The sequence below is a fragment of the Dysidea avara genome, chromosome 7 (assembly GCF_963678975.1).
Source record: "Dysidea avara chromosome 7, odDysAvar1.4, whole genome shotgun sequence".
In the NCBI taxonomy this organism is placed as follows: domain Eukaryota; kingdom Metazoa; phylum Porifera; class Demospongiae; order Dictyoceratida; family Dysideidae; genus Dysidea; species Dysidea avara.
The window spans coordinates 16,377,117-16,392,180 of record NC_089278.1 but is presented as its reverse complement, the minus strand read 5'-3'; the positions used below and the strand labels follow the sequence as shown (position 1 = coordinate 16,392,180).

At 39.9% G+C, this 15,064-nt stretch overlaps 1 protein-coding gene across 1 annotated transcript in view; it reads right to left on the bottom strand.

Annotated features, from left to right (window-relative positions):
* Window positions 1-15,064, bottom strand: part of LOC136261067 (hemicentin-1-like) — a 177,266-nt gene that overhangs the window by 115,636 nt on the left and 46,566 nt on the right. The window contains exons 4-6 of the mRNA XM_066055034.1: window positions 6,358-6,458; window positions 6,212-6,307; window positions 6,042-6,158 (exon numbers count right to left, since the gene is read on the bottom strand). Of these exons, the coding sequence (XP_065911106.1) occupies window positions 6,042-6,158; window positions 6,212-6,307; window positions 6,358-6,458 (314 nt within the window). The remainder of the gene's footprint in view (window positions 1-6,041; window positions 6,159-6,211; window positions 6,308-6,357; window positions 6,459-15,064) is intronic.

Genomic DNA, 15,064 nt, shown 5'->3' with positions numbered 1-15,064 from the left:
ATACATGTGAGCATATAAGCAATTGTTATAATGGCAGTAATACCAGTCACCCAGTTGCCGAACAGCATAAATGAGAGTGCACAAAGGAATCGGTATCTGCCTTTAGTTAGTTGCAGTGGTATTGGGTGTAAATACTGGTCCACGGTGCAATGTGTATATAGACATGTGTGTGGCGTATGAACAGGTGAGAGGAGATGGGAAAAGCAAATGTTGACTACTTTAATCAGCTGCACATGTGTCAATATTCTAATTATAACAACAGTGCTCTTATTGATGCCTTCCACTGGAAGCCATTGGATACCTGTCTTATAATACCAATGCCATGGTGAGTATTACATCTGTTAATTTCCAACATTTTAAATGCCTTTACAAACTTTATTTAATGTTGTCACTTTATTTAACAAGTATAAGAAAAAATTAGGAATTTTAAGCTAGAGTAGGGATCAACTAGAATGTAGTGCACCAATAAAAAGTACTGAAACAAGCTTGAGTTGATATATTATGACAGCCAATTACTGTAACGCAAAAAGAAGTGAATATCCCTACTGTGCTGTGGAGTTTCCGTATTCGAAATGTACAGTAGGGATATTCACTTCTTTTTGTGTTACAGTAATTTGCTGTCATAATATACCAACTCAAGCTTGTTTCAGTACTTTTTATTGGTGCACTATATTCTAGTTGATCCCTACTCTAGTTTAAAATTCCTAAGTTTTTCTTATACTTGTCTATTCTTTTTTAATTAATCTACATTAGCAACTCACAGGCATTTAAATGGCTAGTAACAGCTGTACTGAACAAGAGGGAGGTGTAACACGCTTCTTTCTACTACATAACACCACATTTCTTGTTTACACAAGCAGCTGTCAACATCCAAAAACAAGTTGTCAAGCAAATTGTAGTCTATGTTTCGAAACACAATTAAGCGTGCCTGTAACATTGGCAACACATGGGCGCTTAACTTGGAACGGTACTGAATTAGAGGGAGGCTTGTTTTAAATCAGCTGTCAAGGTACAATAATGAGTTGAAGTCTAAAACATTATGCTGGTTATGTGCACTACATGGACATGTATATACAATAATATAGCTAGCCTAACAGTAACGTCATGATAAATGTCTCATTTATTTCCAGCATAGTTGATAGTGACAAATGAGCAAGATGATAATATTGAACACAGGAGTACAGGAAGATGAATATTCCAAAGACAACGAACCATGTACAGATTTAGAAGTCACTTGTGCAATAGTATTTTCAGTATTGATATCATCACAATGAGGCCATTTTGGTTTTGTTGCACTGACAATCCATCCATTGTTTCATATATCAGATACCTGCTCTTGCTGATGTTTGGAGGCTCATTTGTAGCTTTGTACTGCTTCAACACTTCTGTGGCCAGTTCTTTCCACGATTCGTTGTTCATCTATACACCCAGATTAATGTAGTCTAGTAGCAGCTGTAGCCTTTAAAGAATGATTGGTATGATAACCAAGAATGCCACCATTTTGACACATCCTGTTAATTGTAGTGCCCAGTTTTGCATGCACTATCAGTTGACTTGAACACCAACATCCAGGCAAAGGCTTCTGTAGTGGTTTTAAATAATATGCGTTATCAGGACGATTTGAGGGACACAAGCTGTTATACAATTTATAAAGTCGCACATGGTTTCTCTATGTTTGCGTGACTTTAGGTTTGATTTTCCTGCCTCGTAGTCCACCAGGATGATTCTTTGAAATATCCTCCTTGTAAGTTAGATATGGCCTCTCTCCAGCATTTTCTATCAACTAAATTTGTGATGGTCTGTGTTGAAGATCTCTGCGCTCCTTACCACCATGAAGAGAGAAATAGAGCCCATTCATATACAGCATGGTATCTACCAAGCACTGTGGAGTGCTGTCTCCTAAAATTTCCTTTTCCCATAGTATTTCCTCTTCAGCAAATGTAATTGGCTCTGCCTGTCATTGTGTAGTTCCTATTCCAGCTGACTGCAACCTTTTCATCTCTGAGTCTAACACCTTTCTAAATTGAGCAAACTCCTTGTCCTTAAAAATATCAATTGTAGGTATTCCATTGGCTCTAATGAATCTCATGATTCCGTAACAGATGTGGTGCAATATGTTAGGAAGAAATACAAAACCATCTTTCTTTCTTACTTCTAATATAAATGGACACACCCAGTGTTACAATTCAGTGCTCATAATAATGCTTAAGGAAGGTATAATAACATTAGTTGCTTTCCTTCAATAGGATACCCAGTCATGCCACAACTTGGCACAATACTTGTTGTCTTGTTGTGTTTTCTCCGGTACTGCACTCTGCATAGCTTGTTCGATATCCTTGCTAGAAACAGGTTTTGCAAAAGGCCTGTTGCCAGCCATGGCTGACTGGTTACTTAACTGTAAAACAGCCGCAGCGTAGTCTTTCTTGGTGGCAGGCACAACAGCTTCTTGTAACTTCGACATGCTCTTGTCATCGAGTTCCTCAAAGGCTTAAAGAAACATTTCATCTATTTCTGTCTCTGTTACGTTGGTCTGAGTGGGGAAACCAACAGGAGTAACATTGTTGCTGGTAGGTGTGTCCGCTTTGCTGTCCGAAACAAATAGTAACAGTCCGTTGTCAAGGAAGTCCTTTAGTTCTTGTACCTCATAGTCAGAAATAGTAGCCATTATCAAGTTGCCGTGTAGTGAAAGCCAGAATTTCACATTTCTGTTACTATGGTGAGTCTAAATAAGTTAGACGTCAAAAACCAATGGGTTCTACAGGATTTAGAAAACCCTCACGCCATTAGTAGCACCCGAGCACAGCTCGGGTGCTACAGCCCAAGGCCTTCAAGTTTTCTAAATCCCGTAGAACCCTGGTTCTTGACGTCTAACTATTATTTAAAGCAGCTGGAGCCCTGGCTAGGCAAACACACACACAAAAGAAACAAAACACACACATACATCAATTATTATGATAAATTAATTAGATCCCACAGATCTGAGGAGAGAGCACTGAAAATTCTGTCAGTGTGAGCAAGATATTACAATTCAGGCAGCTTGATCAAACACTGACTTACTAGTAACTTGCATGCACAAGATAGGTTAGTCAGCATCGCAGGTGTAAAGTTCCCTGAGCAACCAATCTCACTATTGTAACAAGCTGGGCATACATGCCAGTACATCTGTGTTCATACAATGAAATAGCTTAGTACAAAGAACTTAAACAGCAAAGCAGCATGAAACTGTGCCAACTAATCACCACGTCTCTGTCTACTTTGCTAAGAACGAGTTCTCATTCACCCCGGCATCATCTGGAAAAGTTAGTTGACTCAGACACATGAGACTAATCAGCACATTCCTGTTCTACTTTGCTAAGAATGAGTTCTTATCCACCTGTTGTCTAGAACAGTCAGTTGAACTCAAACACGCAAGAAACAAACAATTAACAGTTTTCATAGAATGAAGACCTTAGTACGACTTATGCAGGCAGCAAAGCAGTTCATTAATAAGAAACACAAGCGATTAAACTGTGCCAACTAATCAGCATATGCCTGTTCTACTTTGCTAAAAATGAGTTCTTATCCTACACCCGTCATCTGGAACAATCAGTTGAACTCAAACACATGAGAAACAAACATGAGCGACCAGCACAGAAAATTGAGCAGCGTGTACTAAATAAATTATTATCAGGAAGCCACTAATTCACTATTGCAAATAAATGTACACCTTGCGTTGTCAGCGAAAAGAACTGGGCACAAAGGGAAAGTCCATGATGCATGCATTGTACATACTGTGGTTGATGAAAAGGCACATCTCAGGATGAAACGACGTCGAACAGTGAAAACATTAAGCCCGTAGCTATATCTAGTTATGCTTGGCCGAAGGCATCAGTTAGTTATAATAAAATTCTGTTAAATAGAAATTTTTAAAATTCCATAGAAACTTTTGGAAGGGTTTATGGTTGATCTAAAGACATTTTTGGGTTTGGCTGTGCCTAACCAATACAGCCAAGTTGTCATGAAGGGAAACTGAGGCTGGTTTTTAGGGTGATATTTTTGGTTGGAAAATCCCAGTTCTGCATGATCTCTACTATACAATACTACTGTACTGTATGATGTTGTTGTTACTTGTATCAACTGTCTTCTGTGATCATCTGACTTTCCCACAATCTGTAGTTGATTGTGGGGTGAGTTGGTAATTGTACAAGGCCTCAACTGTTTTGGGCCAAGATTTTTTTTCTGGATTTGCATGCACATCATGCTATTATAGTTTTATATCAATGCATTTGATTCACAAAATAAGTGAAATCCTCCTTGGCTTGGTTGTAAAAAAAAAACAGGCATGTACATGAAATTAAAGTGACTGGCGAGCTGATATCCGGAGCAGACAAAAATGAATGTTAATACATAATAAAGTTATATTAGACCTTTATCATTGACTCATATTCTACTTGTTGCATTCCTACTGTAGCTAATTCCTTTCAACTTTCATTATTGGCCACTCCAGCTCTTTCAGTTGCTAGTTTTACATGTACTTTTATATGGAAGCATCCTTTGACTCTTGTATGGTATCTTTAAAAATTAATAACTGTGGGTGACATTAATAATTAACTCAGCTATACTTTGGTAATTACTGATATCACTTAAACACTAAAGACATCTGCCACAAATGTCTAACCATTTATGTTATTTTACTCAGCCAACTTACATTGTGTAAATATGTGTATCTATTATCTTTTATTTAGCAGGAGCTCATTGAATCCTATGGACAAGGGAGCATGTAACACCATACACTACCAATACTATGGGTGAAATTCAAACATGGCGTCTAGTGTTACTATGCATATAATTGGTTACATCATTCTTACGTGCAACAGGGATACACTGAATGGGCTGCTACTCCATCGTCTTGAGTGAAGGTAACGAAGCTGCTTTGATAGGAAGATCATCGAGTCAAAGGTAAAGCTTGGACTAGTCAAGTGGAGTAGTTTTGTGGTGATAAGTGACTGTAGAAAGACTGCCCTACTAAACCTGTGTTACTATTCCTCCATGGTGCCATTGAACTTCATTTCCATAGCTTCACTTTGTCGCAGCAGAAATGTGACGTACTCAAGCGTGAGCCTCTGCATAATATTCTAATTAGGAAATTTTAAAGTTACTTATTATAGTACATGGCAGCCATGTTTGAATTTCGCTGTTCACAGAGTTACATGCTTCCTTGTCCGTAGGATTTAATGCACTCCTGTTTTTAGCTATATACAGTAGGTTGCAAAAAAAGTTTACGTTTCATAATTGTAATTACGATATGATTACTAAGTAATTACCATGTTTGTACTGTAATTACATTTTGACCGTAATCCTTAATTATGCAAAAAAGTAGTTTTTCACCAGCCATATTTACAATATATTCATAGTTACTAACAGAGCATAATTCGTAATTATGCTTTGTAATTACGCTACTACAACGTAATTACAATTACGAAACGTAAACTTTTTTTGCAGCCTACTGTAGTATTACCTGCAAATACCTTTCAGGGATGGAGGAAGCAATTCTAAAGTGGTCAGGCCAAGGGGTAGGCACTATGAAATGCTGAGCACTTTGTTGTGAGAGTCTGAGGGCATGCTCTGCCAAAAAAAAAATTCAAAATTGCATGCTCTGAGATTAACTATTTTCAGCTGTAAATTCCCTAACAAATTATTGACTATAACACTTGTGTGTATTAAACTCACTGCATGTCGTTACATCATGTGTTCACATTAATTTCTTACATTATACAGTTGTAAACACAGTAATTTTCCCATTTGTTATAACTACTTTACTCATGCAGCATGAGTCTAATTTGAAACTGATAGCTGTATAAAGCCACAAAAACTGTTTCCCATCCTCCTGCACTCAAAATACCATCTTTTGTGTAAATTTTATACGCGTGCTTGCTATCTTTGGAGAGTTATGCTGGCTTGAACTCTTTAAAACCGTTTATCTCGAAACCTCTAATGTGCGATTTGGATCATTTTTCCAAAATCCAGTCACAAATAGTGAACATTGTAAATATATTACTAACTTTTACATGTTTCCCCATATAAAGTGTATCCACTGTAGCAACTGCACTTATAACTTCCTTGAGTATCTGTACATATCTGATCACATGGCAAAACTGGTTGTTGACATTCGTTGATATCTGATACAGGCAAATGTAATAGTTCAACAGAAACATTACTCTATACTACTTACTCTCTGTACAATGTTCTCCTGTCCAACCAACAGTACAAGCACATGTGTTAGGTGCTGAGCAAGTTCCACCATTAGCACAATCAACATCACAAATTGCTGTTGGAGCATTTATAACTAATGGAAACAATTAATTGCATTTGACATACGTTGGCAGTTTGGGTATTGTCCAGTGTACCCAACACAACAAATTGAATGATACATCAACTTTGAATGCTTTGTTGTAACCATACCTCTCCTGGATACTACCCTACACACCAACAGATACAAATATACATACAATGCTATCACACTGTAAAAAAACGTATTTAACATGGTATCCATTCATTTGTACCATGCTGACAATCGGTAAGTTATATTGACAATACTTACACCAACCTCGCATATTGTATACATGCACTTGGGTCTTCTCCATACAGGTTATGTACACCTGCATGTTATGTCCTCACTATGTGAGGACTTCAACCACCCAACTACCATACTGTGACATGAAACAAAAGCATTTTAATTTGGGTTGCATATGGACCAACCAAGGAGGGCAATATGGGCACTTTGGCAAGTGTATTTTTTGGATAAAACATCAGATGTCACAGTATCATACATCAGTCACACACACATGCTGGAAAAGGACACATCAGCACACACACATGCCGAATAGGACACATCGGCACACACACACACACACACACACAACACACACACACACACACACACACACACACATGTGCTGGAAAGGATGCACCAGCACACACACATGCCAGACAGGACACATCAGCACACACACATGTGCTTGATGAAGTTTACCTAATTTAAATTTTCACTGTTGAATATTTCTTTGCAAGCTTCAGCACCCAAATTAATTTTCTTTCATTATGGTTATTTCTGTATTTAGAAGTACATAACTACATGTTTTTTGTTTGTTTATCTGTTTCCTTTAGTTGCCGAACCACAGTGCCTCTCCCAAGCTGCCCATTGTGCTAGATGTAAACAAGACTGCAGTGACTTGTCAGCCCTTTTTGAGAGAAGAGAAGGAAACCAAGATGCATTTTTGTTTAAATTAATTGCTGTAATGTGTCTTACTACATGTACAACATTTGGATCATTGTTTGTATCTGAGTATACATAGTAGAAAGTGTACACATTTTAATATGGAATTGATTATACTGTACACATATCATTACTACATAATCAATAAACAGTACACTGGTATGTGAGGTTTATGTATATGCTAATGTAAAGCAAGGTTCCAGGTAGTGTTTGCTGGTACAGAAACTGTTGATAGTTGCTGGGAGGTTGTGGCAATGACACTCTGTGGGCAGGGAATGTAAGACATGTAGGCAGTGCTATTCCATCTTCCAAGTGTTTTATCAAGTATGGAGGTAACCCTACTGCTGCTGCTGTTGTTGCTGCCCCAATCCTGATGCATAGTCAGATGGACACATGCCAGCCTGAGATAATAGCTGAAGCACCTCTGTGGTAAGCTAAGAACGAGACAGGGGTGAGAAGGCACCTGTTGAAAGCACAAAATGATGTGGCTGCTTTGCAGTAATCAAATTAGCATAATTGTTTAGAGCTTGTACTGGACATGTGGTTGTCAAAGAGGAATTAATCTGGATTGATTGTCCCCTTTTGAAAGGGTCTGTTTTTGATTGTCATAATGTAATGGTAACATGATTATTATGAATAAGCACATCTGACCACTTTAGGCTTAAACATTCACTGGCTCTGAGAAATCCATAGAACGATAGAGTAAATGCTGCCCATAGTTAATGTTGGTCTAAAAGTGACTTCTTTGAGGAACATAGCTGGGACTACAGTGTTGGCAACAAGATGATGGTGATCGGCAGCCTTGTGCATTCTACACTGCTCTGTTGATGACAAATGCCTCTATGGAATAAAAGTAATGAGTGGAGTCAGGGAAGCCATTTTCTATATGCACTAGGCAAATAGCTCCTAAATACACCTTTAGCATCGCATATGATACTGATTGACTCTTGTCTATGCAAAAATACTGTAGAATGAGAGATGAAGTTCTGCTTGTTGAAGAAAAGCAGAGATTTTGTCTGGTTGTAGGTTGGCCTTTGCTGATGCAATCATGCTGAAAAAGAGAGAGGGAATCTGCAATTACATAATTCATGCCAGGTATAATGTTGGACACAAACATTAAAGTTATTGTGGGCAGCACAGAAAAATAGTATATGCATACAAGAGCCATGATCTTGGGAGACTCGTTTCCCACACATCAACTACAGTATGATTTTCACAGTGAAGCAGGATTTTTCTGTGCTGTCATAGTGAGCCCCATGAATGGGCTGAAATGACAATTGCATAAAGTTTTTTCCAGGCAATACTCATTGTGGTTTGTACTCTGGACCAGTGACCTGAGATCCATCTTCCTTCCCAGTATGCACCCCATCCCTCCTTGCCAGAGGCATCTGTGAATAGTTCCATTGTTCCACTTAGCGTCCAGTATGACACAGAGTTTAAAGAATTTAAACAAGATTAATGTTATAGCGATACATCACGTGCTGTACATTACAATACTCTGGTGAACACTATTTAGAACTAAATGCATGCATATAGTCACATTTCAGTTTAGGGGAAGGTAGTAGTTGTTTTCTGCTGTTCTTTCCTCCTCATTATGCCACGAAAGAGATCTCATGCTGGTACCTCGAATGGCGATGAAGTTAGCTGGGGGAAGCAACAACACGTAGACAATCCGCCTACAATACCTGATTCGTAGCCTCGTACTAGAAGGAAGACACAAAGTGGGGCTCCTTCATCAACCACACAGTCCTCTACTCGTCCCTCTACCCGGTCTTCAACACGTAACATCACTCGTTCCTCTACCCGGTCTTCAACACGAAACACCGTGTCAACTGGCACGGAGTCACCTTTGACCCCGGAAGTTCCAGTCAACCCTCACCCACCTGCTTCCACCAGTCAACCCTTGACGACAGCCGACATTCCTGTAATCGTCTAAGCCATTATAAGTGCTCTACTGAACAGTTCGAATGGCAGTTCACTACCAGACCCAACTACCAACCCAGGATTTATGTCTGCCAACCGTGCTCCTTGTAAGTTCTTTCAGTTAGCTGTCCTGTTCGTAAGTGCCTTAGTTTAATTATGAATTTATGAATATATTAGCATATAACAGCATTGTGTGTGTGCTCATGTTTCATAGAGTGCTGTGTGAATACTTGTTGTTTGAGTGTGTACTGTATAAATAAGGCATGCATAGTATTGTGCAACACTTCTTGTGTGAGGCTTGTATTCATGTGACAATCCATTTACTGTGCAAGCATCTAGTCTGTGTACCATTCTGTCTGTTACATGTATCCTGTATATACTTCCTTTTGTGTGCATTGTGCCTTGCATATTATAGTGTTTTTTTTGCATTTGGTACACATGTCCCATTTTCCTTTTTTCTATTTGTCCTCCTGATCCTGCCACACAGCTTTGGGCCAACTCCCTCCATCATCACAGATTGACCATATAGCTGAGATCTCTGTCAGTGCACATCCTAGCGCTAGCACTAGTGGCGGTCACCCAGTTCCAGTGTCTGCTACCACCAATTTACATCCACAGTTGGCTGATTCATCAGCACCTTCCTCCAACACCAGCAGTCATCCAGCTCCAACAACTGTTACCACCAATTCACATCCTCATAGCTCATCCACCAGTTCACCAACACCTTCTTGTCTTATAAACCAAGATTTTGTTTTTATCGGTCTCGGCCTCCCACCCATTGCAAAGAAACTCTTTGAAAGAATAGAGGCGGGAAGTTTTATCGAGATGGCTGAATTGCTACTGGAAAACCTCAACCTTTTCACCACAGACGCAGACCAATCAATCTCCAAGATCAAACATCGTGTGGTTACCAACATAGTGGAATGGCTCCAGTGCTTCAGTACGTACGTAGCAATAGTGTCTTACAAGCAGCCAGACCGAGTTTCTGATCTCTTGAGCTACCAAAACCTTATCATACAGGCTACTCAAGACTATGAGGGTGACTTCTGGCTGGGCTATGATCGCCGCTTTAGGCAACAAGTAGCAGCATTCCCTTCTACAAATTGGGCCAGGACAGATTCTTCCTTGTGGAACCAATTTTTCTCCGGCCGAGCTCATACCATCCACTGCAGTCATTACTTTAGTCATGGTCATCCATCTTCAGCCTACTCACTGTTGCATAATATGAAACCAAAGACAATTTTCATCTCGTCAATCAGCTTTTCCTTCAAGACAATCGGCTTTTCAGCAAAGGTCATCATCCGGTCAACTGTACAATCATCCTGTATGTTTTAGCTATAACCAGTCTCCAGATCCAGGCTGTCAGTTCCCTAACTGCCGTTATGACCATATTTGCTACTGGTATCGTTTCAATCCTTCAATTACCAATAAATGCCACAAGGCTTTCTATTGCCCTAACCAGTCTCAACAAGGGATAAGGACTCTGTTTCCTAGCTCTAGTCAACACACTTACTCTAGCCAGTATGGTTCTCACCGTTGATCCTTGTGGTTACACTTGCTGTCTTTACTGAACTCTGACTATTGTTACATGCATATATAAAATTTATTGTTGTGAGTACTTGTATTGTCATTGCTTGTTTATCAATTACATTTGTACACATGTACATGTGCCACTGGTTTATGGGTAACTATGTATTTCTTGTAGTGATTATTTGAGTTGTTACTGTTTGTCGATTGCTTTTATACAATTTATATGTATCAATGGTTTGTGGGTAGCTGTGCACACCACACCACACCACCACCCAGTTTTATATACGTAGATTCCTATATTTGTTATTGCATAGTAGTGTACCTTCCTTATAGTGCATTATCTAGCTGCATGAACTACCTGCGTAATGATTTGCCTCCTATTTTTTGCTTAGTTGTGGATCATCTGCTACCGATGCAGGAGAGAAGGCCTATTGCCATCAACTCAGTTTCTTCCTACCTTGACTGGCTCCAGAATTGGAACAAACACATGGAAGAAGCAACTACCACAGTCCTAGTCCCTCTCCAAGCCTGTCAGATTCATACACCTCTTGTTGACCGCAACTGGTCTAGAGCTTTACAGTCCTACCCAATACAAGCCCTATCAGAGTTCTTCCTCTCTGGTATCTCGTATGGCTTTCGTATTGGCTTCAATAAGCCTCCTTCTTCTCTGAAAAGTGCTCGTAAGAGTCTTAAAGGGGCTCTTCTTCACCCATCAGTGGTAGATGAATATCTCCAGGGAGAAGTTGACACTAACAGAGTCGCAGGTCCCTTTACTACAATCTCTACTCATAACCTCCAGACCAGCCGCTTTGGAGTAATCCCCAAGCGCAACCAACCAGACAAATGGCGATTGATTTTTGATCTGTCCTACCCTGCTTCACACAGTGTTAATGATGGCATCCCTCATTCCTCATGCAGCTTGAAGTATGTCACAATTGATGATGCTATTAATCAAATCATTGACACTGGCCCAAACACTCTTCTTGCCAAAGTAGATATCAAGCATGCCTTTCGTCTACTCCTTATCCACCCTGCTGATTGCCATCTCCTTGCAATGAAATGGAAGCAGTCTATTTATGTAGACACTTGTCTCCCCTTTGGGCTTAGATCTGCTCCAAAACTTTTCAACATCTTAGCCGACCTGCTTTCGTGGATCTCACAACAGTGTGGGGTAACGTTTGTAATGCATTATTTAGATGACTTCCTCTTAATTGGTCCTGCCAGTTCACCCATCTGTCAACGTAACCTGGACATCTTCACACAAGTATGTGCAGACCTTGGCGTGCCACTAGCAGCAGAGAAAACCAAGGGCCCTTCCATACAGCTGACCTTTCTAGGCATTCTCCTAGTTACCAATCGTATGGCGATCCACCTTCCTAATGACAAACTCCAACATATTCGTACAGAGTTGGCATCCTGGTTGCAGAAAGAATCAGCTAACAAACGAGAAATCTTATCTCTGGTAGGTCTATTGCAACATGCTACCAAAGTTGTGCGGAGTGGTAGAACATTTGTAGCCCAGATGTACCAGTCAACTGCTAAACTAAAGAAACTAAAATATTTTACAAGGCTAACACAGTCTTTTCGCTCAGATCTTTATTGGTGGTATACATTTATTGTTAATTGGAATGGGCAGTGCATCTTGCGCAAACCTGATCATACTAATCATGTTAACTTTCGTGTTTTCACTGGTGCATCTGGTTCCTGGGGTTATGGTGCCCAGTGGGAAAGGTGCTGGTTTCAATGGCAATGGCCTTTAGAGTGGCATCCCATCAAAATCATAGCTAAAGAACTAGTACTAATTGTTATTAGTTGTGCAGTGTGGGGCCCATGCCTTGCTCATAAAACAGTCCTATTTTTCTGTGATAACATCAGTGTGGTTACTGTTGTTGCAAAGGGTTACTCTAGGGACAAAACAGTTATGCATTTCCTTAGGTCTTTATGGTTTTTTGCAGCCACTTTTGACGTCAATATTGTGTCACAATATATTCCTGGTGTAGTTAATATTCCAGCAGACATGTTATCCAGGAATAATTTAACACAGTTTTTCTTTTCTCAACCACAGGCAGATCGCCTTCCAACTCCATTACCACCTCCACTCCTGTACATCGTGTCTCCATGGAAGCCAGATTGGACCTCCCACTCCTTCAGAAGATGGTTCACAGATACTATCATCGTGGTATCTCCCCAGCCACCCATGCTACCTACTCCTATGGCCAACAATGTTACCTGAAATTCTGTAGTGGCATTCATCAACACCCCCTCCCCACTACTGAATCTACTCTCTTGTTGTTTGTAACTCACTTAGCAACTTTAGGCCTGTCATGTACCACAATTAAAGTATACCTCTCAGCCATTCGTAACTTGCATACTGCAGTGGGACATCATTCGCTTTATTATCAACAATTTACACCACGTCTCCAGCAGGTTCTTAAAGAGATTCAAAAGGCACAGGCTACTTTTAAGTCACCACGCATCAGGTTGCCAATAACTTTGAACATCTTGTCTGACATGCTTACTGTCTTGCAACGTCAGCCTACATCTCATAATAACCTCATGATCTGGGCAGCATCCTGCTTAGCTTTCTTTGGGGTTTTGCACAGTAGTGAGCTAACTGTCCCATGATCCAAGTAACTATTAAACAGAGTAAAACTGATCCTTTCCATCAGGGAGTTAACTTTTCTTGGGAAAGACTGATGCTTCCATTTGCCCAGTTACTGTTCTTCTGCCCTACATGTCACTGCGAGGCAACACTCCTGGACCTTTGTCTATTCTTGAAGATAGACAATATTTAACCCGATCACTTTTTGGCAATTTCCTGGACAATTTGTTGCATGCACTTCACCTGAAAAAGGAACACTTTAACACTCATAGTTTCCGAATTGGTGCAGCATCCTCCGCAAGATTCGCTAATATCCCTGATCACCAGATTCAAATGCTTGGCAGGTGGAGGAGCGATGCTTACAAAAATTATACATTAGGACCCTTCCTACAGATCTAGCTAATTTGTCAAAAGTGTTAGCAGCTGGCTCTCAGTGACATTTATTTACCTCTACTTCAAATTAAATTTTATAATTTGTATAATGATTTATTAGGCATGTGTGTTTCAATACTATAATTATGTTATATACTTGGGAATCTGCTTGTACGTTGTATACTCACATAATCAAGACACACGGTAGTGTGTCGTGCGGCCCAAGAAGCCGGCGTGCCACCCGTGAGTATATTAACAGGAAGAAAGAAAACGCAATTTTCACACCTATGTAGCTCTGTGATCCCTTATCCGATTGGAACCAACTTTGCTACAGATGTGCCGGCCAGCTAGGGGAGTCTACACACCAAATTTGAAGAAAATCGCTCCAGCCATTTCCGAGATACGAGCGAACAAAATTTCGTTTTAATTTCTTCGTTTTTTTCTTCTTCTACTTCTTCTTCATTTCGCACACTTCGCAAAATCCGCCATAAAACACGAATGCGTGCTCGGATAGGGCTAAAGTTTGCACACTTAAAGGGCTCATTAAGGCGGATCTCTGTACCAACTTTGGTAGGAATCCGATGAACATTCACGGAGTTATGACCGATTATTTGCGTAAAATAAGGTCGAAGGTCTGTCACACCTACAGGGTAAACTCCTTTGAGGAATCAGTTGAAAATTGATATGTAGATGGAGCAACCATCGTAGGAGTGCCTTTTTGTGGTTTGAAAGGAATCGAAATAAAGACCATGGAGATATGACACAAAACCTGACCTGTGTCAAAATTACGCGATCGATTTTTATGAATAAAAAAACTATTAGTTTTCGTGTCTACCAGGCAAATCGCTTACAGCAACAAGCTGAAAATCAGCATGTAGCTGGAATAATTATCATAGAAAGTCCTTGCAGTAGTACAGAAGAATAGGATTACAAACCACTGAGTTATGATTCGAAAGACAACTACGTGTAACAAATGCGAGATCGAGATACTCTAATAGAACAGTCACCCTAATAAAGTATTCAGCTGCATTCTCAATTATATTACATTGCAAGTTATTCTGTAGGGAATTCAGCTACAAACAAGTCACCCTGTAGTCAGATCAGCCAGAAAAAGGTACCTAATAGAGAGTTCAGCTACAAAGAAACCATCATGTAGAGAGTTCAGCTCAAACAAATTGCCCTGTAGAGAGATCAGCTAGAAGAAGTTATCTTGTAGAGAGTTCAGTTACAAAGAAACAATAATGCAAAGAGTTCAGCTGCAAACAAATTACCCAGTAGAAAGTTCCGCAATGAACAGATCACACTGTAGAGAGTTCAGTTAGAAACAAGTCATCTTGTAGAGAGATCAGCTAGAAGTCACATTGTAGAGAGTTCAGCTACAA